This window comes from Procambarus clarkii, chromosome 24, assembly GCF_040958095.1.
Source record: "Procambarus clarkii isolate CNS0578487 chromosome 24, FALCON_Pclarkii_2.0, whole genome shotgun sequence".
Classification (NCBI taxonomy): Eukaryota; Metazoa; Arthropoda; class Malacostraca; order Decapoda; family Cambaridae; genus Procambarus; species Procambarus clarkii.
In genome coordinates, this window is record NC_091173.1 from 44,510,602 (window position 1) to 44,537,911 (window position 27,310).

At 37.1% G+C, this 27,310-nt stretch overlaps 1 protein-coding gene across 1 annotated transcript in view; it reads right to left on the bottom strand.

The window, feature by feature from the left end:
- Positions 1–694: 694 nt before the first annotated feature.
- LOC123748707 (ubiquitin recognition factor in ER-associated degradation protein 1-like) overlaps positions 695–27,310 on the bottom strand; it is a 37,763-nt gene continuing 11,147 nt past the window's right edge. Inside the window, exons 2-4 of the mRNA XM_069330393.1 lie at positions 3,743–3,860; positions 3,240–3,394; positions 695–1,333 (exon numbers count right to left, since the gene is read on the bottom strand). Coding sequence (XP_069186494.1) covers positions 695–1,333; positions 3,240–3,394; positions 3,743–3,860 — 912 coding nt within the window. The remainder of the gene's footprint in view (positions 1,334–3,239; positions 3,395–3,742; positions 3,861–27,310) is intronic.

A 27,310-nucleotide genomic window follows, 5' to 3' on the forward strand; every position in this document is an offset into this window, starting at 1 on the left:
AAAAATGTATAATATGGTGTATTTGCACAGGTGTACGAGATGAGCGACGGAGACCTCAAGCTGCTACATGATGTATAACGTCCCAAAGCGTTAAAGTGTGGTAAGAATTATTACGTATCTCCCAATATATAACCCATGTATTTCATATTATTATAACCTATGATTATTTTAAAAATTAAGATTAAATTTTTTTTGTTTATACTGTATATGTTCTAATATCATTGATTATTATTCAAAGGAAGTTCATTTGATGCATCACGCAATTGTGATCTCTGTGTGTCTGTGAGCAGTCTTTTCTTTTAAACATTTGATAATAAATGATAATAAATAAACATACATGATTTGTCAGTTACGACAGACAACTCACATAGTGGCGGTGTAAATTTTAAATTAATCACTTCCAGACATAAGTTGGAAATTCATAGAGTAAGGCAAATAGAAATGTGAAAGGAGGAGGAATATGTTAGCACTTCATAATTTTGAAAATGATTTTCATATAATTTGTGGAATTAGTTTTAATATACAATATAGTACTTTAATTCTTATTATTTGGTACTGGTATTTTTAAAGGTAGCCACATTGAGCTAACATTCTTGATGCACAAAACAGCTGCAAGGAAAAGGAAGAGCGACTTTCTTTAAATTGTGTTTCTTTATTCTTTACATTTAAATTTTACTTATTTAAATTTTTTAAATTACATATTATTTTCTAGTTTAGCTTCTCGTAAGGAAGTACCGTTACCCTGGAAAGCCTCGAATTCCTTTTGTTTCTCAACTTTAGTCTCGACATCATTTGTTTTAGTGGCTTTTCTCCAGAATTTTATTGACCCAACTTCATAATCATAATCAGGAATTCCTCGCTGCCTTGGAAGCCTCTTTAACAGTTCTTCTTGAGACAACTCGAGGTTTTTCCTTTTACCATCCACTCTGTTTCCTGAGCCTTGGAACGAATAAAATCCTGTGGGTTTAGGAATCATTTCCTCTTTGTCATCTAGAGGCATAGCTGCTGCACTATTTATTCTTTCTGGCTCCTGATAGCCAATTGGAGGGGCAAACTCTACATTCATGTCACACTCAATGATGCTAACAGCATTGCCCGGCTTTACTTCTAGAACTCGCATCCCGTATATTCTGTCATTATAGTTGAAAGCAATGACGTCGTCCAAGGTTAAGCATGCAAAATTGCGCATGGTATTTTCCAAGACAGCCTTAGGATTTGTTATGTCAAGAAATTCCACACTCTGAGGTTCCAACTTGGAGAAAGTGGCAACAGGCAAAGACTGAGATTCAATATGCACAAGATCACCTTCACCCAAAAGAAGATTCCTCATCATCTGTCAAAGAAAAATACAAATCAATACTATAAATGGAATAAAATAATTTTTCAATTCCCCCCAAAAAATGTATCACAATCATCAAATGTTATAACAGCCTTTTGCACCATTATCATTTTTTTATTTTCCAATTTATCTTTTGTGGCAGATGTCCCTCTGACCCAACCTTCAATATCACAGGGAAAGTAGGAGTTTTCACCAATGAGTGGAGGGTAGTGGGGTCACTATATTCCAACATCAAATTAAAGTTGTAAACATTCTAAATAGAATAAAAAAAATAGTAGCTGCATTTTTTGGAAAACCTAGTTTGAATTGAAAATGGTGACAATCTATATCTATCCAAAGACCTATCTAGAGATGGGTTTTAGATCTTAGAGATGTTAGCAACTTTGCTCATGATGCTAAGATACGAGGGAAGACAAGAAAACTTACACAATTTTCATGCCCTTTAAAGAAGACCTGGACAAAATAAGTGTATGGGGCAACAACTTGGCAAAGGGAATTTAATGTGGTGAAATGCCACATTGATTGTCGAATAAGAGAAAATAGGCCACACACAACCTACAAATGTGAAAATGCTATAAAGATTTCTAATTAAGAAAGATCTAGGAGCGGTTCTAGATACAAAACTGTCACCTGAGGACGGCATAAAGAATATTGTACGTGGAGCCTATGCTACACTTCTCAATTTTAGAATTGCTTTTAAAGACATGGATGGGGAAATACTAATGAAACTGCTCCTGACCTTTGAGAGACCAAAGTTAGAATATAAAGTTTTACATATTAAATTGTAAAAATATTTCTTATATTCTTGTTTTTTAAGTTACATTGGTTATCATTTAGATAAAATTGGTGTATTGGCCTAGTTGATTATGCACCAAAAATTAGAAAGTTTTTTGCAAATCTCATTAACGGATGTTATGTCCAATCATATAATGTTTTTTGCGCCGTTTAAGGGTTAAGGTTACACTCATGTTTTCTTCCTGCTTGAAATATATGTTAAAATTCAGCCGTTTTATTTTTGTTGCTTTTAATTTGCGCTCATGAACTTGGACAAAATTATCAGTCTGTCCTCCTAAAATTATTGTACATGTAGCAACTTTGGCAAAATGTATATAAGTGGACTGTTGGATCCGAAAAAGGTCACTTTTGTATTATTAAATGACCCCAAATGACACTGAAATACTGGAAAAACAAACAACCTAACCCAATCTGTCCAAATAATCCAAGGTCTAATATATGCTATCTTAGTCCTAATATGGTATGTATATATAATTACTAATCTAGGAATGTTAAAGTTTGATTTTCTTTGAGGGGAAAGGGGACAGGGGGAAGGGGAGAGAGGAGGAACACTACAAAACTAATAGTACAAAACAGAAATATTGTTGGCAGCAACAGTTGATATGAAATATATTCAAAAGTAAGGAATCTATGTGCAACAACAAAAAGGATATTCAATAGATATATAACGTACAGTGAAGAGCTTTATGCAAGCCTCAGCAAGTGCTACAATCATGCAAGACGAGAAGGGCCCAGGACTGTATCTATGGCTATGACTGTTGAGCCAGGCATACTTCAAGTATGCCTGGCTCAACATTATGTTGTGGCATCTCTCAACAGTTTGGAGACACCAATAAGCTACTGGAACCATATGGGCAACACTGCTCAAACATTGACACAAACCGTATATCATCACACACAGAAATCACAATAACGTGATGCATCAAATCCACAAGGGCCCTTGTGGATTTGAATCCTCGTCACGGTCCTTGTGGATTTGTTCATGTGTATATCATCATTTGATGACTGCATTGCACAAGACGATCAACTCATGATGATGGTCGTACTTAGAAAGTTATAGCTTTTAAGCTAATACAAAAGACAATAACTTTATGAAACAACTTACCCAATGGGGAATATACACTTTTCCTTCATCTGCCACAAACTCCAGTACTCCACAATGCGTGTGTCTATTTGCCCGTTGGTTTGTAAGCTTGAATAGCATTGGGTACACAATAGTATGACGTGTTAGGACAGCCAAAGCTGAAGGGGGCATAATAACTGAAAACAGAAACACTGTATATTAATGTGAAATCATAAATACGAGAACAATTAATACGAGTGCAAATAAGAATTATTCCCCCTCTTTAATCGTAAATTTAATAATTTACTTTATGGATAAATTTATTAACTGAATGAACTACAGAAAATATCACATTTCAAAAGTATATTCTTATATTACAAAAATTATTACTATTACTAATAATAATAATATTATTATTATTACTACAAAACTATATTCTGGTAACTATAATATCCAGATAAAATATAAATAAGCTTATTAAGGTGCAATTTGCTAAGTACCAACTGATATTTGTTTCATAAACGTTGACTAAATTTCACACTTACTTCTGCCACCTTTCTCCACAGCTTGCTTGTCTCCGGGGAACATGGAGACAGAGTAGCAGCGGTAGTGGGTGTTGAAAGGCCGTGGCTGCAGCGGCTCTCCAAACATATTGAAACTGAACTGTTTGAGTAAAATGAACACCCACAATTACATTCCTGACAACTACCAGCATTACATATAATAAAATACAATCTTTACTTTGGAAATGATTTTACGGTACAGTAATGCGGAAATATCAAATCAGAGTAGAATACACCTGGTAGTTAATGTATAAGTAAATCCAAGAGTACGCATGGTCACATATGTACCATATGAAGGTGGAGAGCAGTTACAAATTAAAATCACACAGGGATATTCAGAGTTCAGTTCTGAATAATGAATGGTGAATATGAAATTATCATAATCAAATTTTTTAATTCAAATTTTTAATTCAAATTTTTAATCAAATTTAAATTCAAATAGCAGATGTTCAAGTTATATTTATGGAAATTCAACTATTCCTTCTTCTCAATGCTGAAATTAACAAAATGCCAAGAATATACAATAAAAAATATTTGTGAATACAATATGGCACTGTATTGTACGCCCAAAAGAGTGAAACATAGAACAAATCCACAAGGGCCGTGATCATTCTGTCTGGCCAAAACTGCAGAATGAATGGCCCTTAATCGAATGGAATGGAAAGCCAATTTACACCAAAATGTACTCCTCTTTCAAGCCTGGCCTGGCAAAAAATATCCAGAGACATTGCAGTAGCCATACACAGACTCAGAATTGGTTACAAGTGCTGCTGGGAGGTAATGAACCTAATAGTTAAAGAGTGTCACATCTGTGAAATAGAAGCAGAGGCGCCACTATTGCACTAATTACTGGAATGTGAAGCTACTGAAGCCCTGCGCTTCAAACTCAACATTAATCCAACGACAGCAGCTGCATTAGATGCACATTCCACCTCGACTACAATGATTCGAAAAGCCGTTAAGGAATGGGACTCACTAGTGAACATTCTGCATCTACATCCGCCTCCAAGATAAAACAAGACCAGTGCACTAAAGCAGAGGCGATCAATACACAGGGAAAAAGGAGGAATCCCCTCTTACATTATTTTAAAGTTAGACCCAAATATCACAGAAACAATGTTATCGCAAATAACCGAAATCAATTACGAGCTCACCATAGTCCGTACTACGTGGACACTTCGTTCTGAGTAGCTAAATCTAAAACAACAACAAATATTAGACACTGACACAGGTGAGGTCTCCTTACTCTGTACTCGGGACTCGAACGCGTCCTTGCAGGCTTAGGGGTAAACAACAGGAGGGGAACTATGTGGAGAAAGTGCCTATCCATGAGGCCTATATAGCCCAGGGAAGAGGTCAGGCGCACTTGGGATGGGATGGGGAGTCAGGTACACAAAAGAAAATGTATTTATTTTCTTTATCTCAAATGTTTATTAGGTTATATGCGTACAAGAAGGTTGGCACACACAAACCACAGAAAAGTAGTATGCCTTACAAATTGAATAGATCAAATACAAATGACCCGAAATGAATAACAAATAATCTGAAGAACGTAATAGTTAGAAAGAGAGCGTGGTACATAAGAACAAAGGCAACTGCAGAAGGCTTATTGGCCCATACGAGGCAGCTCCTATCTATAACCACCCAATCCCACTCATATACATGTCCAACCCGCGCTTGAAACAATCGAGGGACCCCACCTCCACCACGTTACGTGGTAATTGGTTCCACAAATCAACAACCCTGTTACCGAACCAGTATTTTCCCAAGTCTTTCCTAAATCTTAAACTTATCCAATTTATACCCATTATTTCGTGTTCTGTCTTGAGTTGATACTTTTAATACCCTATTAATATCCCCTTTGTTATGTCCATTCATCCACTTGTAAACTTCTATCATGTCACCCCTAACTCTTCGCCTTTCCAGTGAATGCAATTTAAGCTTTATTAATCTTTCTTCATAAGAAAGACTTCCAATTTTGGGGAATTAACTTTGTCATCCTACGCTGGACACGTTCAAGTGAATTTATATCCATTCTATAGTACGGCGACCAAAACTAAACTGCATAATCTAAATGGGGCCTAACCAGAGCAAGATATTGCTGAAGAACCACACCAGGTGTCTTGTTGCTAACACTTCGATTAATAAATCCCAGTGTCCTATTCGCCTTATTACGAACATTCATGCATTGATCCTTTTGTTTTAAATTCTTACTAATCATAACTTCCAGATCCCTTTCGCAATCTCAGCACCATCTAGCTCGTATCTTGTAACTCTATCATCATTACCTAGCCTCAAAACTTTACATTTATTAGCAATAAACTGCATCTGCCAGTCTTTTGACCATTTTAAAACCCTATTTAGATCAACTTGATGTGATAGCGAGTCTTCTTTCGTGATTTCCCTACCGATTTTTGTATCATCTGCAAATTTGCAGATGTTGCTACTCAAACCTGAATCTAAATCATTGATATATATTATAAACAACAGAGGTCCCAGGACAGAGCCCTGAGGTACTCCACTAACAACATCCTACATCCTACACATCAACATCCTACTCTGACTTAACCCCATTTATACTAACTCTGTTTTCTTTGGAATAGCCATGCCCTAATCCAACTTAATATACCACCCCCAATAACATGAGCTTCTATTTTTTTATTAGTCTTTCATGTGGCACTGTATCAAAATCTTTGTAAAAGTCAAGGTACATAACATCACTATCCTTACCACTATCATCTGCCTCAACTATGCTGGAATAAAATGTTAGCAAATTTGTTAAACATGAACGGCCATTTCATAAACCACGTTGCGACTCATTTATTAATTTATGTTTTTCAAGATGGAGACGATTTGTATTTGCAATTATTGATTCAAGTAACTTTCCCACAATAGACGTTAGGCTAATTGGCCGATAGTTTGACGCAAGTGATCGATCTCCTTTCTTAAAAATTGGTACTACATTAGCTACCTTCCATGACTCTGGCACTCTGCCTGACTCTTTTGATTTATTAAATATGGTAGACAGTGGCTCGAAAAGCTCCTCTTTGCATTCTTTAAGCACCCTGGCAAACACTTCATCCGGCCCTGGGGATTTGTTTGGTTTGAGTTTTACTATTTGTTTAAGAACATCCTCCCTGGTAACTGCAAAACTCGTCAACCTGTCCTCGTCCCCACCCACATAGACTTGTTCGGCTGAAGGCTTATTGTTAAGTTCCTCTTTAGTAAATACAGATACAAAATATTTATTAAAAATACTACTCATCTCTTCATTACTATCTGTTATTTGACCTGTCTCAGTTTTTAATGGACCTATCCTTTCCCTAGTCTTAGTACGATATAACTGAAAAAAACCTTTAGGATTTGTCTTTGCTTGCCCTGCTATGCGAACTTCATAGTTTCTTTTTGCTTTCCTTATCTCTTTTTTAACATTTCTAATCAGTTGTACGAATTCCTGTTCTAAAGTGACCTCCCCAGTCTTAATCCTTTTGTACCACACTCTCTTTTTACCTATAAGGTTCTTTAAATTCTTTGTTATCCACTTTGGGTCATTAGTATTCGATCTATTCAATTTGTATAGTATACTACGTTCCTGTGCTTTGTTTAGAATATTCTTAAATAAGTTATATATTATATCCACATCGAAATCCCTTTTTACGTCACCTATCGCTGGGTTCATGTCTCGCTCCATGACCGGCCCACACCCCATACCCAAGACTTTCCAATCTATTTGACCCAAAAAATTTCTTAGGCTATTAAAATCAGCTTTTCGAAAATCTGGCACTTTAACAGAATTTTCTCCTACAGGTCATTCTATGCTAAATCTGATTTCTTTGATACTTTTAATACCCTATTAATATCCCCTTTGTTGTGTCCATTCATTCACTTGTAAACCTCTATCATGTCACCCCTAACTCTTCGCCTTTCCAGTGAATGCAATTTAAGCTTTGTTAATTCTTTAAGCACCCTGGCAAACACTTCATCCGGCCCGGGGATTTGTTTGGTTTTACATAAGAACATAAGAACAAAGGTAACTGCTGAAGGCCTATTGGCCCATACGAGGCAGCTCCTATCTATAACCACCAAATCCCACTCATATACTTATCCAACCCCCGCTTGAAACAATCGAGGGACCCCACATCCACCACGTTACGCAGCAATTGGTTCCACAAATCAACAACCCTGTTACTGAACCAGTATTTACCCAAGTCATATATTGCAAATCAAATGCAATATCTTTCATAGACAACTGGGAACACTTCTATGGAAGAAATGATATGTATGCTCGTGATGGGGTGCATCTATCGAGAGCTGGGGTTGTTGCTGTTGCGAACTCGTTGAAAGAAGTGGTTAGAGGTGTTTGTTTGGGTTTAAACTGTTAGTAGATAGAGGTATGGGAATTGATTTGGAGGAAGGAGATAATAAAAGTATATGTTTGTGGGAGAAAGGAATTGGCAAAATGATCAGGGAAAGAGAAGGGCCTCAAAATAACAATTCACTTAGGGTATATTACACTAACAGTAGAAGTCTATCAAATAAAATTAACGAATTAAATGCTCTTGTCTGCACAGAAAAAATATATATTATTGCACTTACCGAAACGTGGATGAATGTAGAAAATAGAGAACTATTAGCTGAATAGCAAATAAATGGATTTAAACTATTTCACACAGATAGATATATTAGACGGGGAGGGGGAGTAGCCATATATGTTAGGGACAATTTGAAATGTAGTCTCAAAGAGGGAATCAAAACTGAGCCACACACAGAAACTATTTGGATAGAATTAAACGAAAAAGCAAATAATATTATAATAGGAGTTATATATAGACCACCAAATTTAGACAGAATGGAAGCAAAGAATCTATGGGATGAAATATCTAGAGCATCTTAGATCTAACAGTATTTACATCATGGGTGACTTTAATTTTAGTGGAATAAACTGGTTGAACAAAACAGGGAATAGTGAAGCAGAAGATTTTCTAGAATTAATCGACGATTGCTTTCTTACACAACACATTAAGGAACCAACACGGGAAAATAATATTTTAGATTTAGTGTTAACTAACAGGGAAACACAAATTAAAGACATCGAAATAGGGAGTGAGCTAGGGAACAGTGATCACAAAGAAATCAGATTTAGCATAGAATGGAATAGACCTGTAAAAGAAAATTCTGTTAAAGTGCCAGATTTTCGAAAAGCTGATTTTAATAGCCTAAGAAATTTTTTGCGTCAAGGGACAAGCAGTAAAGGGACCTCGTCTTGGAGAGTTGTGAAAGACAGGGGCCTTAAGAAGACTTTGATAGGGCCGCCTTCAAACGCCATAGCAACTTCTAATTCATTTGACGTTTTGGAGGACGAGTGCTGTGGAGAGACTGTGGATCGCGCAAAAGGGAAAGCAACGAAGAGAAAGGAAGCGCAGGCCCCTCAGAAAGTAAAGGAAGTACCTAAGCAAACATTAGTTGTGAGAGATTCCCAGATAAGGTATTTGGATAGAACGTTTTGTGCTAGAGATAGGGGGAACAGGTTAAGGGTTTGCTATCCCGGAGCTGGCATTGGTGATATTATAAACAACGTGAATGATATTATGGCTGGTAATGGGAACAATCCCATTATTTGCATTAGCGTGGAAGGAAATGATGTTGGTCGAGTTAGGAGTGAGGAACTGATTCAGAGGTATAAAACAGCCATAGAGTTAGTTAGGAGCAAGGGAGGAATCCCGATCATATGTGGCATTCTTCCAAGAAAGGGAGTGGGAAATGAATGGATATCGAGGGCACTTGGTGTCAATTGCCGGCTGGAAAGATATTGCAAATCAAATGCAATATCTTTCATAGACAACTGGGAACACTTCTATGGAAGAAATGAAATGTATGCTCGTGATGGGGTGCATCTATCGAGAGCTGGGGTTGTTGCTGTTGCGAACTCGTTAGAAGAAGTGGTTAGAGGTGTTTGTTTGGGTTTAAACTGTTAGTAGATAGAGGTATGGGAATTGATTTGGAGGAAGGAGGTAATAAAAGTATGTGTTTGTGGGAGAAAGGAATTGGCAAAACGATCAGGGAAAGAGAAGGTCCGCAAAATAACAATTCACTTAGGGTATATTACACTAACAGTAGAAGTCTAAGAAATAAAATTAACGAATTAAATGCTCTTGTCTGCACAGAAAAAATAGATATTATTGCACTTACCGAAACGTGGATGAATGTAGAAAATAGAGAACTATTAGCTGAATATCAAATATATGGATTTAAACTATTTCACACAGATAGATATATTAGACGAGGAGGTGGAGTAGCCATATATGTTAGGGACAATTTGAAATGTAGTCTCAAAGAGGGAATCAAAACAGAGCCACACACAGAAACTATTTGGATTGAATTAAACGAAAAAACTAATAATATTATAATAGGAGTAATATATAGGCCACCAAATTTAGACAGAATGGAAGCAAAGCATCTATGGGATGAAATATCTAGAGCATCTAGATCTAACAGTATTTATGTCATGGGTGACTTTAATTTTAGCGGAATAAACTGGTTGAACAAAACAGGGAATAGTGAAGCAGAAGATTTTCTAGAATTAATTGACGATTGCTTTCTTACGCAACACATTAAGGAACCAACACGGGAAAATAATATTTTAGATTTAGTGTTAACTAACAGGGAAACGCAAATTAATGACATCGAAATAGGGAGTGAGCGTAGGATGACTAAGTTAATTCCCCAAATTAGAAATCTTTCATATAAAGAAAGATTAACAAAGCTTAAGTTGCATTCACTGGAAAGGCGAAGAGTTAGGGGTGACATGATAGAGGTTTACAAGTGGATGAATGGACATAACCGGGGGGATATTGGTAGGGTATTAAAAGTATCAACACAGGACAGAACACGAAACAATGGGTATAAATTGGATAAGTTTAGATTTAGGAAAGACTTGGGTAAATACTGGTTCAGTAACAGGGTTGTTGATTTGTGGAACCAATTGCCGCGTAACATTGTGGAGGTGGGGTCCCTCGATTGTTTCAAGCACGGGTTGGACAAGTATATGAGTGGGATTGGGTGGTTATAGAATAGGAGCTGCCTCGTATGGGCCAATAGGCCTTCTGCAGTTACCTTTGTTCTTATGTTCTTATGTTCTTATGTCAAATTGATTGGAAAGTCTTGGGTATGGGGTATGGGAACCCAGCGACAGGTGACGTAAAAGGGGATTTCGATGTGGATTTAATATATAACTTATTTAAGAATATTCTAAACAAAGCACAGGAACGTAGTATACCATACAAATTGAATAGATCGAATACTAATGACCCAAAGTGGATAACAAATAATTTAAAGAACCTTATAGGTAAAAAGAGAGCTTGGTACAAAAGGATTAAGAATGGGGAAGTCAGGTTGGAACAGGAATTCATACAACTGGTTAGAATTGTTAAAAAAGAGATTTGGAAAGCAAAAAGAAACTATGAAGTTCGCATAGCAGAGCAAGCAAAGTCAAATCCTAAAGGGTTTTTTCAGTTATATCGAACTAAGACTAGGGAAAGGATAGGTCCATTAAAATCTGAGAGTGGTCAAATAACGAATAATGACAAAGAGATGAGTAGTATTTTTAACAAATATTTTATATCTGTATTTACTAAAGAAGAACTTAACAATATGCCTTCAGCCGAACAAGTCTATGTGGGTGGGGATGAGGACAGGTTGACTAGTTTAGCAGTTACCAGGGAGGATGTAATTAAACAATTAGAAAAACTAAAACCAAACAAATCCCCAGGGCCGGATGAAGTGTTTGCCAGGGTGCTTAAAGAATGCAAAGAGGAGCTTTCCGAGCCACTGTCTACCATATTTAATAAATCAATAGAGTCAGGCAGAGTGCCAGAGTCATGGAAGGTAGCTAATGTGGTACCAATTTTTTAGAAAGGAGATAGATCACTTGGGTCAAACTATTGGCCAATTAGCCTAACGTCTATTGTGGGAAAGTTACTTGAATCAATAATTGCAAATACAATTCGTCTCCATCTTGAAAAACATAAATTAATAAAAGAGTCGCAACATGGTTATACAAATGGCCGTTCATGTTTAACAAATTTGCTAACTTTTTGTTCCAGCATAGTTGAGGCAGTTGATAGTGGTAAGGATTGTGATGTTGTGTACCTTGACTTTAGCAAAGCTTTTGATACAGTGCCACATGAATGACTAATTAAAAAAATAGAAGCTCATGGTATTATATTATATTTAATATTGTTTGTATTGTTTGGTGTTGTTTATAATATATATAAATGATTTAGATTCAGGTTTGAGTAGCAACATTTGCAAATTTGCCGATGATACGAAAATCGGTAGGGAAATTAATTCGGAGGAGGACTCACTATCACTTCAAGTTGATCTAGATAGGGTTTTGAAATGGTCAAAGGATTGGCAGATGCAGTTTAATGCTGATAAATGTAAAGTTCTGAAGTTAGGTAATGATGATAGAGTTACAAGATACGAGCTAGATGGTGTTTTGATTGCGAAGTCGGATTGCGAAAGGGATCTGGGAGTTATGATTAGTAAGAATTTAAAACAAAAGGATCAATGCATAAATGTTCGTAATAAGGCAAATCGGACACTTGGATTTATTAATCGCAGCGTTAGTAACAAGACACCTGGTGTGGTTCTCAAGCTATATCTTGCTCTAGTTAGGCCCCATTTAGATTATGCAGTTCAGTTTTGGTCGCCATATTATAGAATGGATATAAATTCACTTGAACGTGTCCAGCGTAGGATGACTAAGTTAATTCCCCAAATTAGAAATCTTTCATATGAAGAAAGATTAACAAAGCTTAAGTTGCATTCACTGGAAAGGCGAAGAGTTAGGGGCGACATGATAGAGGTTTACAACTGGGTGAATGGACATAACAAGGGGGATATTAATAGGGTATTAAAAGTATCAACACAGGACAGAACACGAAACAATGGGTATAAATTGGATAAGTTTAGATTTAGGAAAGACTTGGGTAAATACTGGTTCAGTAACAGGGTTGTAGATTTGTGGAACCAATTGCCGCGTAACGTGGTGGAGGTGGGGTCCCTCGATTGTTTCAAGCGCGGGTTGGACAAGTATATGAGTGGGATTGGGTGGTTATAAATAGGAGCTGCCTCGTATGGGCCAATAGGCCTTCTGCAGTTTCCTTTGTTCTTATGTTCTTATGTTATTGGGGGTGCTATATTAAGCTGGATTAGGGCATGGCTATACCAAAGGAAACAGAGAGTTAGTATAAATGGAATCAAGTCAGAGTGGGAAAATGTTGTAAGTGGAGTGCCTCAAGGCTCTGTCCTGGGACCTCTGTTGTTTATAATATATATAAATGATTTAGATTCAGGTTTGAGTAGCAACATTTGCAAATTTGCCGATGATACGAAAATCGGTAGGGAAATTAATTCGGAGGAGGACTCACTATCACTTCAAGTTGATCTAGATAGGGTTTTGAAATGATCAAAGGATTGGCAGATGCAGTTTAATGCTGATAAATGTAAAGTTCTGAGGTTAGGTAATGATGATAGAGTTACAAGATACGAGCTAGATGGTGTTGTGATTGCGAAGTCGGATTGCGAAAGGGATCTGGGAGTTATGATTAGTAAGAATTTAAAACAAAAGGATCAATGCATAAATGTTCGTAATAAGGCAAATCGGACACTTGGATTTATTAATCGCAGCGTTAGTAACAAGAAACCTGGTGTGGTTCTCAAGCTATATCTTGCTCTAGTTAGGCCCCATTTAGATTATGCAGTTCAGTTTTGGTCGCCATGTTATAGAATGGATATAAATTCACTTGAACGTGTCCAGCGTAGGATGACTAAGTTAATTCCCCAAATTAGAAATCTTTCATATGAAGAAAGATTAACAAAGCTTAAGTTGCATTCACTGGAAAGGCGAAGAGTTAGGGGTGACATGATAGAGGTTTACAAGTGGATGAATGGACATAACCGGGGGGATATTAATAGGGTATTAAAAGTATCAACACAGGACAGAACACGAAACAATGGATATAAATTGGATAAGTTTAGATTTAGGAAAGACTTGGGTAAATACTGGTTCAGTAACAGGGTTGTTGATTTGTGGAACCAATTGCCGCGTAACATTGTGGAGGTGGGGTCCCTCGATTGTTTCAAGCACGGGTTGGACAAGTATATGAGTGGGATTGGGTGGTTATAGAATAGGAGCTGCCTCGTATGGGCCAATAGGCCTTCTGCAGTTACCTTTGTTCTTATGTTCTTATGTTCTTATCAACTGCCTCAACAATGCTAGAATAAAAAGATAACAAATTTGTTAAACATGAACGGCCATTTATAAAACCATGTTGAGACTCAATTATTAATTTATGTTTTCCAAGATGAAGACGAATTTTATTTGCTATTATAAAGTGGATAACAAAGAATTTGAAGAACCTTATAGGTAAAAAGAGAGCTTGGTACAAAAGGATTAAAAATGGGGAGGTCACTTTAGAACAGGAATTCGTACAACTGGTTAGAAATGTTAAAAAAGAGATAAGGAAAGCAAAAAGAAACTATGAAGTTCGCATAGCAGGGCAAGCAAAGACAAATCCTAAAGGGTTTTTTCAGTTATATCGTACTAAGACTAGGGAAAGGATAGGTCCATTAAAAACTGAGACAGGTCAAATAACAGATAGTGATGAAGAGATGAGTAGTATTTTTAATAAATATTTTGTATCTGTATTTACTAAAGAGGAACTTAACAATATGCCTTCAGCCGAACAAGTCTATGTGGGTGGGGACGAGGACAGGTTGACGAGTTTAACAGTTACCAGGGAGGATGTTCTTAAACAAATAGTAAAACTCAAACCAAACAAATCCCCAGGGCCGGATGAAGTGTTTGCCAGGGTGCTTAAAGAATGCAAAGAGGAGCTTTGTGACCCACTGTCAACCATATTTAATAAATCAATAGAGTCAGGCAGAGTGCCGGAGTTTTGGAAAGTTGCTAATGTGATACCAGTTTTTAAGAAAGGAGATAGATCACTTGCGTCTAACTATCGACCAATTAGCCTAACGTCTATTGTGGGAAAGTTACTCGAATCTATAATAGCAAATAAAATTCGTCTTCATCTTGAAAAACATAAATTAATAATTGAGTCGCAACATGGTTTTATAAATGGCCGTTCATGTTTAACAAATTTGTTATCTTTTTATTCTAGCATTGTTGAGGCAGTTGATAGTGGTAAGGATTGCGATGTTGTATACCTTGACTTTAGCAAAGCTTTTGATACAGTGCCACATGAAAGACTGATTAAAAAGATAGAGTCTCATGGTATTGGGGGTGTTATATTAAGCTGGATTAGGGCATGGCTATACCAAAGGAAACAGAGAGTTAGTATAAATGGAATCAAGTCAGAGTGGGAAAATGTTGTAAGTGGAGTGCCTCAAGGCTCTGTCCTGGGACCTCTGTTGTTTATAATATATATAAATGATTTAGATTCAGGTTTGAGTAGCAACATTTGCAAATTTGCCGATGATACGAAAATCGGTAGGGAAATTAATTCGGAGGAGGACTCACTATCACTTCAAGTTGATCTAGATAGGGTTTTGAAATGGTCAAAGGATTGGCAGATGCAGTTTAATGCTGATAAATGTAAAGTTCTGAGGTTAGGTAATGATGATAGAGTTACAAGATACGAGCTAGATGGTGTTGTGATTGCGAAGTCGGATTGCGAAAGGGATCTGGAGTTATGATTAGTAAGAATTTAAAACAAAAGGATCAATGCATAAATGTTCGTAATAAGGCAAATCGGACACTTGGATTTATTAATCGCAGCGTTAGTAACAAGACACCTGGTGTGGTTCTCAAGCTATATCTTGCTCTAGTTAGGCCCCATTTAGATTATGCAGTTCAGTTTTGGTCGCCATATTATAGAATGGATATAAATTCACTTGAACGTGTCCAGCGTAGGATGACTAAGTTAATTCCCCAAATTAGAAATCTTTCATATGAAGAAAGATTAACAAAGCTTAAGTTGCATTCACTGGAAAGGCGAAGAGTTAGGGGTGACATGATAGAGGTTTACAAGTGGATGAATGGACATAACCGGGGGGATATTAATAGGGTATTAAAAGTATCAACACAGGACAGAACACGAAACAATGGGTATAAATTGGATAAGTTTAGATTTAGGAAAGACTTGGGTAAATACTGGTTCAGTAACAGGGTTGTTGATTTGTGGAACCAATTGCCGCGTAACATTGTGGAGGTGGGGTCCCTCGATTGTTTCAAGCACGGGTTGGACAAGTATATGAGTGGGATTGGGTGGTTATAGAATAGGAGCTGCCTCGCATGGGCCAATAGGCCTTCTGCAGTTACCTTTGTTCTTATGTTCTTATGTTCTTATAGATTCGAGTAACTTTCCCACAATAGACGTTAGGCTAATTGGTCGATAGTTAGACGCAAGTGATCTATCTCCTTTCTTAAAAACTGGTATCACATTAGCAACTTTCCAAAACTCTGGCACTCTGCCTGACTCTATTGATTTATTAAATATGGTTGACAGTGGGTCACAAAGCTCCTCTTTGCATTCTTTAAGCACCCTGGCAAACACTTCATCCGGCCCTGGGGATTTGTTTGGTTTGAGTTTTACTATTTGTTTAAGAACATCCTCCCTGGTAACTGCTAAACTCGTCAACCTGTCCTCGTCCCCACCCACATAGACTTGTTCAGCTGAAGGCATATTGTTAAGTTCCTCTTTAGTAAATACAGATACAAAATATTTATTAAAAATACTACTCATCTCTTCATCACTATCTGTTATTTGACCTGTATCAGTTTTTACTGGACCTATCCTTTCCCTAGTCTTAGTACGATATAACTGAAAAAACCCTTTAGGATTTGTCTTTGCTTGCCCTGCTATGCGAACTTTATAGTTTCTTTTTGCTTTCCTTATCTCTTTTTTAACATTTCTAACCAGTTGTACGAATTCCTGTTCTAAAGTGACCTCCCCATTTTTAATCCTTTTGTACCAAGCTCTCTTTTTACCTATAAGGTTCTTCAAATTCTTTGTTATCCACTTTGGGTCATTAGTATTCGATCTATTCAATTTGTATGGTATACTACGTTCCTGTGCTTTGTTTAGAATATTCTTAAATAAGTTATATATTGAATCCACATCGAAATCCCCATTTAAGTCACCTATCGCTGGGTTCATGTCTCGCTCCAAGACCGGCCCACACCCCATACCCAAGACATTCCAATCAATTTGACCCAAAAAATTTCTTAGGCTATTAAAATCAGCTTTTCGAAAATCTGGCACTTTAACAGAATTTTCTCCTACTGGTCTATTCCATTCTATGCTAAATCTGATTTCTTTGTGATCACTGCTCCCTAGCTCACTCCCTATTTCGATGTCATTAATTTGCGTTTCCCTGTTAGTTAACACTAAATCTAAAATATTATTTTCCCGTGTTGGTTCCTTAATGTGTTGCGTAAGAAAGCAATCGTCAATTAATTCTAGAAAATCTTCTGCTTCACTATTCCCTGTTTTGTTCAACCAGTTTATTCGGCTAAAATTAAAGTCACCCATGACATAAATACTGTAAGATCTAGATGCTCTAGATATTTCATCCCATAGGTGCTTTGCTTCCATTCTGTCTAAATTTGGTGGCCTATATATTACTCCTATTATAATATTATTAGCTTTTTCGTTTAATTCTATCCAAATAGTTTCTGTGTGTGGCTCTGTTTTGATTCCCTCTTTGAGACTACATTTCAAATTGTCCCTAACATATATGGCTACTCCACCTCCTCGTCTAATATATCTATCTGTGTGAAATAGTTTAAATCCGTATATTTGATATTCAGCTAATAGTTCTCTATTTTCTACATTCATCCACGTTTCGGTAAGTGCAATAATATCTATTTTTTCTGTGCAGACAAGAGCATTTAATTCGTTAATTTTATTTCTTAGACTTCTACTGTTAGTGTAATATACCTTAAGTGAATTGGTTTTTTGCGGACCTTCTCTTTCCCTGATCGTTTTGCCAATTCCTTTCTCCCACAAACACATACTTTTATTACCTCCTTCCTCCAAATCAATTCCCATACCTCTATCTACTAACAGTTTAAACCCAAACAAACACCTCTAACCACTTCCTCCAACGAGTTCGCAACAGCAACAACCCCAGCTCTCGATAGATGCACCCCATCACGAGCATACATTTCATTTCTTCCATAGAAGTGTTCCCAGTTGTCTATGAAAGATATTGCATTTGATTTGCAATATCTTTCCAGCCGGCAATTGACACCAAGTGCCCTCGATATCCATTCATTTCCCACTCCCTTTCTTGGAAGAATGCCACATATGATCGGGATTCCTCCCTTGCTCCTAACTAACTCTATGGCTGTTTTATACCTCTGAATCAGTTCCTCACTCCTAACTCGACCAACATCATTTCCTCCCACGCTAATGCAAATAATGGGATTGTTCCCATTACCAGCCATAATATCATTCATGTTGTTTATAATATCACCAATGCCAGCTCCGGGATAGCAAACCCTTAACCTGTTCCCCCTATCTCTAGCACAAAACGCTCTATCCAAAGAGCGTTTGTTCCTATGTTCTTATGCCAGAGTTACAAGATACGAGCTGGATGGTGTTGAGATTGTGAAGTCGGATTGCGAAAGGGATCTGGGAGCAACCCGCTCTCGCACAAGACAGTACATATATAACTTAATGCTTATAGTCAATATTTTGCTTATGAATTAGTACATATGTGGCATATTCCCAGTTATATTTTTTTCAAGTCCCAAACTCTTCCTCACGTTCCAATTTACGTCTCACAGTAACCGTACATCGCTGTAGACAGCAGAATAGTCGTGATTGGTTCAATTATAATGAAAATTGTAGTTTTCAGGTCCCACATGGGTTGTAAAATTTACCTACTATTGTCCATGGTCATAAAATATGACAGATCAGCTACATCCTATTGAAGGATTGAAGTTTTGTTTTGATACATAGTAGTTGTTCTTAGTAAATTATACTAAGCACTATAAATTATTACATAGAATAATAAAGCTTCACCAATCATCAATATATACACTAGTTTGTGCTTTAAAAATCTTTAAAGAATGTATTGTAGAAACGTCAACAGAAACCGATGTTACGTTGGAATGTTTATTGGGTAAACTACCTTAAATAGGACAGTATGGTGTCTTTTTTTTTTTTTTTTTTTTTACCTTTTTTTCAGGTGCAGTCACAGTGAGAGGTTGTGTTAGCTGGAGCTCTGATTCTAATAACATTATTATTGCAATAATGGAAGGATTAGTAAAGGATTTGGTGAGTCTGGTTGGAGCTCTGAGAGCAGAGATGGATTCCCTGCGGGAGGAGGTACGACGGCTGAGACTTCGGGAGGAAACGAAGGAGGAGGCTAGTGTTGACGGGACCACATTAAGAAGGACTGACGGGACCAATAATAAGAAGACCTCGTCTTGGCAAGTTGTGAAAGACAGGAGTCTTAAGAAGACCTTGGCAAAACCGGCAACTAATAGCCTACACCTAAGGACTTTTAACGCATTTGACGTATTAGAGGACGAGTGCTGTGTTGAACCTGTTGTTCAACAAGGTGGCAAAGACAAGGTAACGAGGAGCATTGAAGCACAGGTCCCTCAAACTGCTCGAAAGGAAAAGGGAGAATCGAAGTGAATTTTGGTTGTGGGAGATTCCCAGGTGAGGTATTTAGACAAAACGTTTTGTGCCAGAGACAGGGGGAACAGATTAAGGGTTTGCTATCCGGGAGCTGGAATTGGTGATGTTGTTGGAAACATGAATGATATTATGACGGGAAATGGAAACAAACCCATTATTTGTTTTAGTGCAGGGGGTAATGATGTTGGACGAGTTAGGAGTGAGGAACTAATACAGAGATTCAGGACAGCCATTGAATTAGTTAGGAGCAAGGGAGGAATCCCGATCATATGTGGCATTCTTCCAAGAATGGGTGTGGGAAATGAATGGATGTCAAGGGCACTTGGTGTCAATTGCCGGCTGGAAAGATATTGCAAATCAAATGCAATATCTTTCATAGACAACTGGGAACACTTCTATGGAAGAAATGAAATGTATGCTCGTGATGGGGTGCATCTATCGAGAGCTGGGGTTGTTGCTGTTGCGAACTCGTTGGAAGAAGTTGTTAGAGGTGTTTGTTTGGGTTTAAACTGTTAGTAGATAGAGGTATGGGAATTGATTTGGAGGAAGGAGATAATAAAAGTATATGTTTGTGGGAGAAAGGAATTGGCAAAATGATCAGGGAAAGAGAAGGGCCTCAAAATAACAATTCACTTAGGGTATATTACACTAACAGTAGAAGTCTAAGAAATAAAATTAACGAATTAAATGCTCTTGTCTGCACAGAAAAAATAGATATTATTGCACTTACCGAAACGTGGATGAATGTAGAAAATAGAGAACTATTAGCTGAATATCAAATAAATGGATTTAAACTATTTCACACAGATAGATATATTAGACGGGGAGGGGGAGTAGCCATATATGTTAGGGACAATTTGAAATGTAGTCTATAAGAGGGAATCAAAATTGAGCCACACACAGAAACTATTTGGATAGAATTAAACGAAAAAGCAAATAATATTATAATAGGAGTTATATATAGACCACCAAATTTAGACAGAATGGAAGCAAAGAATCTATGGGATGAAATATCTAGAGCATCTTAGATCTAACAGTATTTACATCATGGGTGACTTTAATTTTAGTGGAATAAACTGGTTGAACAAAACAGGGAATAGTGAAACAGAAGATTTTCTAGAATTAATTGACGATTGCTTTCTTACACAACACATTAAGGAACCAACACGGGAAAATAATATTTTAGATTTAGTGTTAACTAACAGGGAAACACAAATTAAAGACATCGAAATAGGGAGTGAGCTAGGGAACAGTGATCACAAAGAAATCAGATTTAGCATAGAATGGAATAGACCTGTAGGAGAAAATTCTGTTAAAGTGCCAGATTTTCGAAAACCTGATTTTAATAGCCTAAGAAATTTTTTGCGTGAAATTGATTGGAAAGTCTTGGGTATGGGGTATGGGGAACCCAGCGACAGGTGACGTAAAAGGGGATTTCGATGTGGATTTAATATATAACTTATTTAAGAATATTCTAAACAAAGCACAGGAACGTAGTATACCATACAAATTGAATAGACCGAATACTAATGACCCAAAGTGGATAACAAATAATTTAAAGAACCTTATAGGTAAAAAGAGAGCTTGGCACAAAAGGATTAAGAACGGGGAAGTCAGGTTGGAACAGGAATTCATACAACTGGTTAGAATTGTTAAAAAAGAGATTAGGAAAGCAAAAAGAAACTATGAAGTTCGCATAGCAGAGCAAGCAAAGTCAAATCCTAAAGGGTTTTTTCAGTTATATCGAACTAAGACTAGGGAAAGGATAGGTCCATTAAAATCTGAGACAGGTCAAATAACGGATAATGACAAAGAGATGAGTAGTATTTTTAACAAATATTTTATATCTGTATTTACTAAAGAAGAACTTAACAATATGCCTTCAGCCGAACAAGTCTATGTGGGTGGGGATGAGGACAGGTTGACTAGTTTAGCAGTTACCAGGGAGGATGTAATTAAACAATTAGAAAAACTAAAACCAAACAAATCCCCAGGGCCGGATGAAGTGTTTGCCAGGGTGCTTAAAGAATGCAAAGAGGAGCTTTCCGAGCCACTGTCTACCATATTTAATAAATCAATAGAGTCAGGCAGAGTGCCAGAGTCATGGAAGGTAGCTAATGTGGTACCAATTTTTAAGAAAGGAGATAGATCACTTGGGTCAAACTATCGGCCAATTAGCCTAACGTCTATTGTGGGAAAGTTACTTGAATCAATAATTGCAAATACAATTCGTCTCCATCTTGAAAAACATAAATTAATAAATGAGTCGCAACATGGTTATACAAATGGCCGATCATGTTTAACAAATTTGCTAACTTTTTATTCCAGCTTAGTTGAGGCAGTTGATAGTGGTAAGGATTGTGATGTTGTGTACCTTGACTTTAGCAAAGCTTTTGATACAGTGCCACATGAAAGACTAATTAAAAAAATAGAAGCTCATGGTATTGGGGGTGGTATATTAACTTGGATTAAGGCATGGCTATACCAAAGGAAACAGAGAGTTAGTATAAATGGGGTTAAGTCAGAGTGGGATAATGTTGTTAGTGGAGTACCTCAGGGCTCTGTCCTGGGGGTTCTGTTGTTTATAATATATATAAATGATTTAGATTCAGGTTTGAGTAGCAACATTTGCAAATTTGCCGATGATACGAAAATCGGTTGGGAAATTAATTCAGAGAAGGACTCACTATCACTTCAAGTTGATCTAGATAGGGTTTTGAAATGGTCAAATGATTGGCAAATGCAGTTTAATGCTGATAAATGTAAAGTTCTGAGGCTAGGTAATGATGATAGAGTTACAAGATACGAGCTAGATGGTGTTGAGATTGCGAAGTCGGATTGCGAAAGGGATCTGGGAGTTATGATTAGTAAGAACTTAAAACAAAAGGATCAATGCATAAATGTTCGTAATAAGGCAAATCGGACACTTGGATTTATTAATCGCAGCGTTAGTAACAAGACACCTGGTGTGGTTCTCAAGCTATATCTTGCTCTAGTTAGGTCCCATTTAGATTATGCCGTTCAGTTTTGGTCGCCATATTATAGAATGGATATAAATTCACTTAAACGTGTCCAGCGTAGGATGATTAAGTTAATTCCCCAAATTAGAAATCTTTCATATGAAGAAAGATTAACAAAGCTTAAGTTGCATTCACTGGAAAGGCGAAGAGTTAGGGGTGACATGATAGAGGTTTACAAGTGGGTGAATGGACATAACAAAGGGGATATTAATAGGGTATTAAAAGTATCAACACAAGACAGAACACGAAACAATGGGTATAAATCGGATAAGTTTAGATTTAGGAAAGACTTGGGTAAATACTGGTTCAGTAACAGGGTTGTTGATTTGTGGAACCAATTACTGCGTAACGTGCTGGAGGTGGGGTCCCTCGATTGTTTCAAGCGCGGGTTGGACAAATATATGAGTGGGATTGGATGGTTATAAATAGGAGCTGCCTCGTATGGGCCAATAGGCCTTCTGCAGTTGCCTTTGTTCCTATGTTCTTATGTTCTTATGCCAGAGTTACAAGATACGAGCTGGATGGTGTTGAGATTGTGAAGTCGGATTGCGAAAGGGATCTGGGAGCAACCCGCTCTCGCACAAGACAGTACATATATAACTTAATGCACATTACGGATAACTTCAACACATTAAGGAACCAACGCGGGAAAATAATATTTTAGATTTAGTGTTAACTAACAGGGAAACGCAAATTAATGACATCGAAATAGGGAGTGAGCTAGGGAGCAGTGATCACAAAGAAATCAGATTTAGCATAGAATGGAATAGACCAGTAGGAGAAAATTCTGTTAAAGTGCCAGATTTTCGAAAAGCTGATTTTAATAGCCTAAGAAATTTTTTGGGTCAAATTGATTGGAAAGTCTTGGGTATGGGATGTGGGCCGGTCTTGGAGCGAGACATGAACCCAGCGATAGGTGACTTAAATGGGGATTTCGATGTGGATTCAATATATAACTTATTTAAGAATATTCTAAACAAAGCACAGGAACGTAGTATACCATACAAATTGAATAGATCGAATACTAATGACCCAAAGTGGATAACAAAGAATTTGAAGAACCTTATAGGTAAAAAGAGAGCTTGGTACAAAAGGATTAAAAATGGGGAGGTCACTTTAGAACAGGAATTCGTACATAAGAACATAAGAACATAAGAACAAAGGTAACTGCAGAAGGCCTATTGGCCCATACGAGGCAGCTCCTATTCTATAACCACCCAATCCCACTCATATACTTGTCCAACCCGTGCTTGAAACAATCGAGGGACCCCACCTCCACAATGTTACGCGGCAATTGGTTCCACAAATCAACAACCCTGTTACTGAACCAGTATTTACCCAAGTCTTTCCTAAATCTAAACTTATCCAATTTATACCCATTGTTTCGTGTTCTGTCCTGTGTTGATACTTTTAATACCCTATTAATATCCCCCCCGGTTATGTCCATTCATCCACTTGTAAACCTCTATCATGTCACCCCTAACTCTTCGCCTTTCCAGTGAATGCAACTTAAGCTTTGTTAATCTTTCTTCATATGAAAGATTTCTAATTTGGGGAATTAACTTAGTCATCCTACGCTGGACACGTTCAAGTGAATTTATATCCATTCTATAATATGGCGACCAAAACTGAACTGCATAATCTAAATGGGGCCTAACTAGAGCAAGATATAGCTTGAGAACCACACCAGGTGTCTTGTTACTAACGCTGCGATTAATAAATCCAAGTGTCCGATTTGCCTTATTACGAACATTTATGCATTGATCCTTTTGTTTTAAATTCTTACTAATCATAACTCCCAGATCCCTTTCGCAATCCGACTTCGCAATCACAACACCATCTAGCTCGTATCTTGTAACTCTATCATCATTACCTAACCTCAGAACTTTACATTTATCAGCATTAAACTGCATCTGCCAATCCTTTGACCATTTCAAAACCCTATCTAGATCAACTTGAAGTGATAGTGAGTCCTCCTCCGAATTAATTTCCCTACCGATTTTCGTATCATCGGCAAATTTGCAAATGTTGCTACTCAAACCTGAATCTAAATCATTTATATATATTATAAACAACAGAGGTCCCAGGACAGAGCCTTGAGGCACTCCACTTACAACATTTTTCCACTCTGACTTGATTCCATTTATACTAGCTCTCTGTTTCCTTTGGTATAGCCATGCCCTAATCCAGCTTAATATAGCACCCCCAATACCATGAGACTCTATCTTTTTAATCAGTCTTTCATGTGGCACTGTATCAAAAGCTTTGCTAAAGTCAAGGTATACAACATCGCAATCCTTACCACTATCAACTGCCTCAACAATGCTAGAATAAAAAGATAACAAATTTGTTAAACATGAACGACCATTTATAAAACCATGTTGCGACTCAATTATTAATTTATGTTTTTCAAGATGAAGACGAATTTTATTTGCTATTATAGATTCGAGTAACTTTCCCACAATAGACGTTAGGCTAATTGGTCGATAGTTAGACGCAAGTGATCTATCTCCTTTCTTAAAAACTGGTATCACATTAGCAACTTTCCAAAACTCTGGCACTCTGCCTGACTCTATTGATTTATTAAATATGGTTGACAGTGGGTCACAAAGCTCCTCTTTGCATTCTTTAAGCACCCTGGCAAACACTTCATCCGGCCCTGGGGATTTGTTTGGTTTGAGTTTTACTATTTGTTTAAGAACAAATAGGTACCCTGTTTAAGAACAAATAGGTACCTTTAAGAACCCTGGCAAACACTTCATCCGGCCCTGGGGATTTGTTTGGTTTGAGTTTTACTATTTGTTTAAGAACATCCTCCCTGGTAACTGCTAAACTCGTCAACCTGTCCTCGTCCCCACCCACATAGACTTGTTCGGCTGAAGGCATATTGTTAAGTTCCTCTTTAGTAAATACAGATACAAAATATTTATTAAAAATACTACTCATCTCTTCATCACTATCTGTTATTTGACCTGTCTCAGTTTTTAATGGACCTATCCTTTCCCTAGTCTTAGTACGATATAACTGAAAAAACCCTTTAGGATTTGTCTTTGCTTGCCCTGCTATGCGAACTTCATAGTTTCTTTTTGCTTTCCTTATCTCTTTTTAAACATTTCTAACCAGTTGTACGAATTCCTGTTCTAAAGTGACCTCCCCATTTTTAATCCTTTTGTACCAAGCTCTCTTTTTACCTATAAGGTTCTTCAAATTCTTTGTTATCCACTTTGGGTCATTAGTATTCGATCTATTCAATTTGTATGGTATACTACGTTCCTGTGCTTTGTTTAGAATATTCTTAAATAAGTTATATATTGAATCCACATCGAAATCCCCATTTAAGTCACCTATCGCTGGGTTCATGTCTCGCTCCAAGACCGAGTACAACTGGTTAGAAATGTTAAAAAAGAGATAAGGAAAGCAAAAACAAACTATGAAGTTCGCATAGCAGGGCAAGCAAAGACAAATCCTAAAGGTTTTTTTCAGTTATATCGTACTAAGACTAGGGAAAGGATAGGTCCATTAAAAACTGAGACAGGTCAAATAACAGATAGTGATGAAGAGATGAGTAGTATTTTTAATAAATATTTTGTATCTGTATTTACTAAAGAGGAACTTAACAATATGCCTTCAGCCGAACAAGTCTATGTGGGTGGGGACGAGGACAGGTTGACGAGTTTAACAGTTACCAGGGAGGATGTTCTTAAACAAATAGTAAAACTCAAACCAAACAAATCCCCAGGGCCGGATGAAGTGTTTGCCAGGGTGCTTAAAGAATGCAAAGAGGAGCTTTGTGACCCACTGTCAACCATATTTAATAAATCAATAGAGTCAGGCAGAGTGCCAGAGTTTTGGAAAGTTGCTAATGTGATACCAGTTTTTAAGAAAGGAGATAGATCACTTGCGTCTAACTATCGACCAATTAGCCTAACGTCTATTGTGGGAAAGTTACTCGAATCCATAATAGCAAATAAAATTCGTCTTCATCTTGAAAAACATAAATTAATAATTGAGTCGCAACATGGTTTTATAAATGGCCGTTCATGTTTAACAAATTTGTTATCTTTTTATTCTAGCATTGTTGAGGCAGTTGATAGTGGTAAGGATTGCGATGTTGTATACCTTGACTTTAGCAAAGCTTTTGATACAGTGCCTCATGAAAGACTGATTAAAAAGATAGAGTCTCATGGTATTGGGGGTGCTATATTAAGCTGGATTAGGGCATGGCTATACCAAAGGAAACAGAGAGTTAGTATAAATGGAATCAAGTCAGAGTGGGAAAATGTTGTAAGTGGAGTGCCTCAAGGCTCTGTCCTGGGACCTCTGTTGTTTATAATATATATAAATGATTTAGATTCAGGTTTGAGTAGCAACATTTGCAAATTTGCCGATGATACGAAAATCGGTAGGGAAATTAATTCGGAGGAGGACTCACTATCACTTCAAGTTGATCTAGATAGGGTTTTGAAATGGTCAAAGGATTGGCAGATGCAGTTTAATGCTGATAAATGTAAAGTTCTGAGGTTAGGTAATGATGATAGAGTTACAAGATACGAGCTAGATGGTGTTTGAAAAACATAAATTAATAATTGAGTCGCAACATGGTTTTATAAATGGCCGTTCATGTTTAACAAATTTGTTATCTTTTTATTCTAGCATTGTTGAGGCAGTTGATAGTGGTAAGGATTGCGATGTTGTATACCTTGACTTTAGCAAAGCTTTTGATACAGTGCCACATGAAAGACTGATTAAAAAAATAGAGTCTCATGGTATTGGGGGTGCTATATTAAGCTGGATTAGGGCATGGCTATACCAAAGGAAACAGAGAGTTAGTATAAATGGAATCAAGTCAG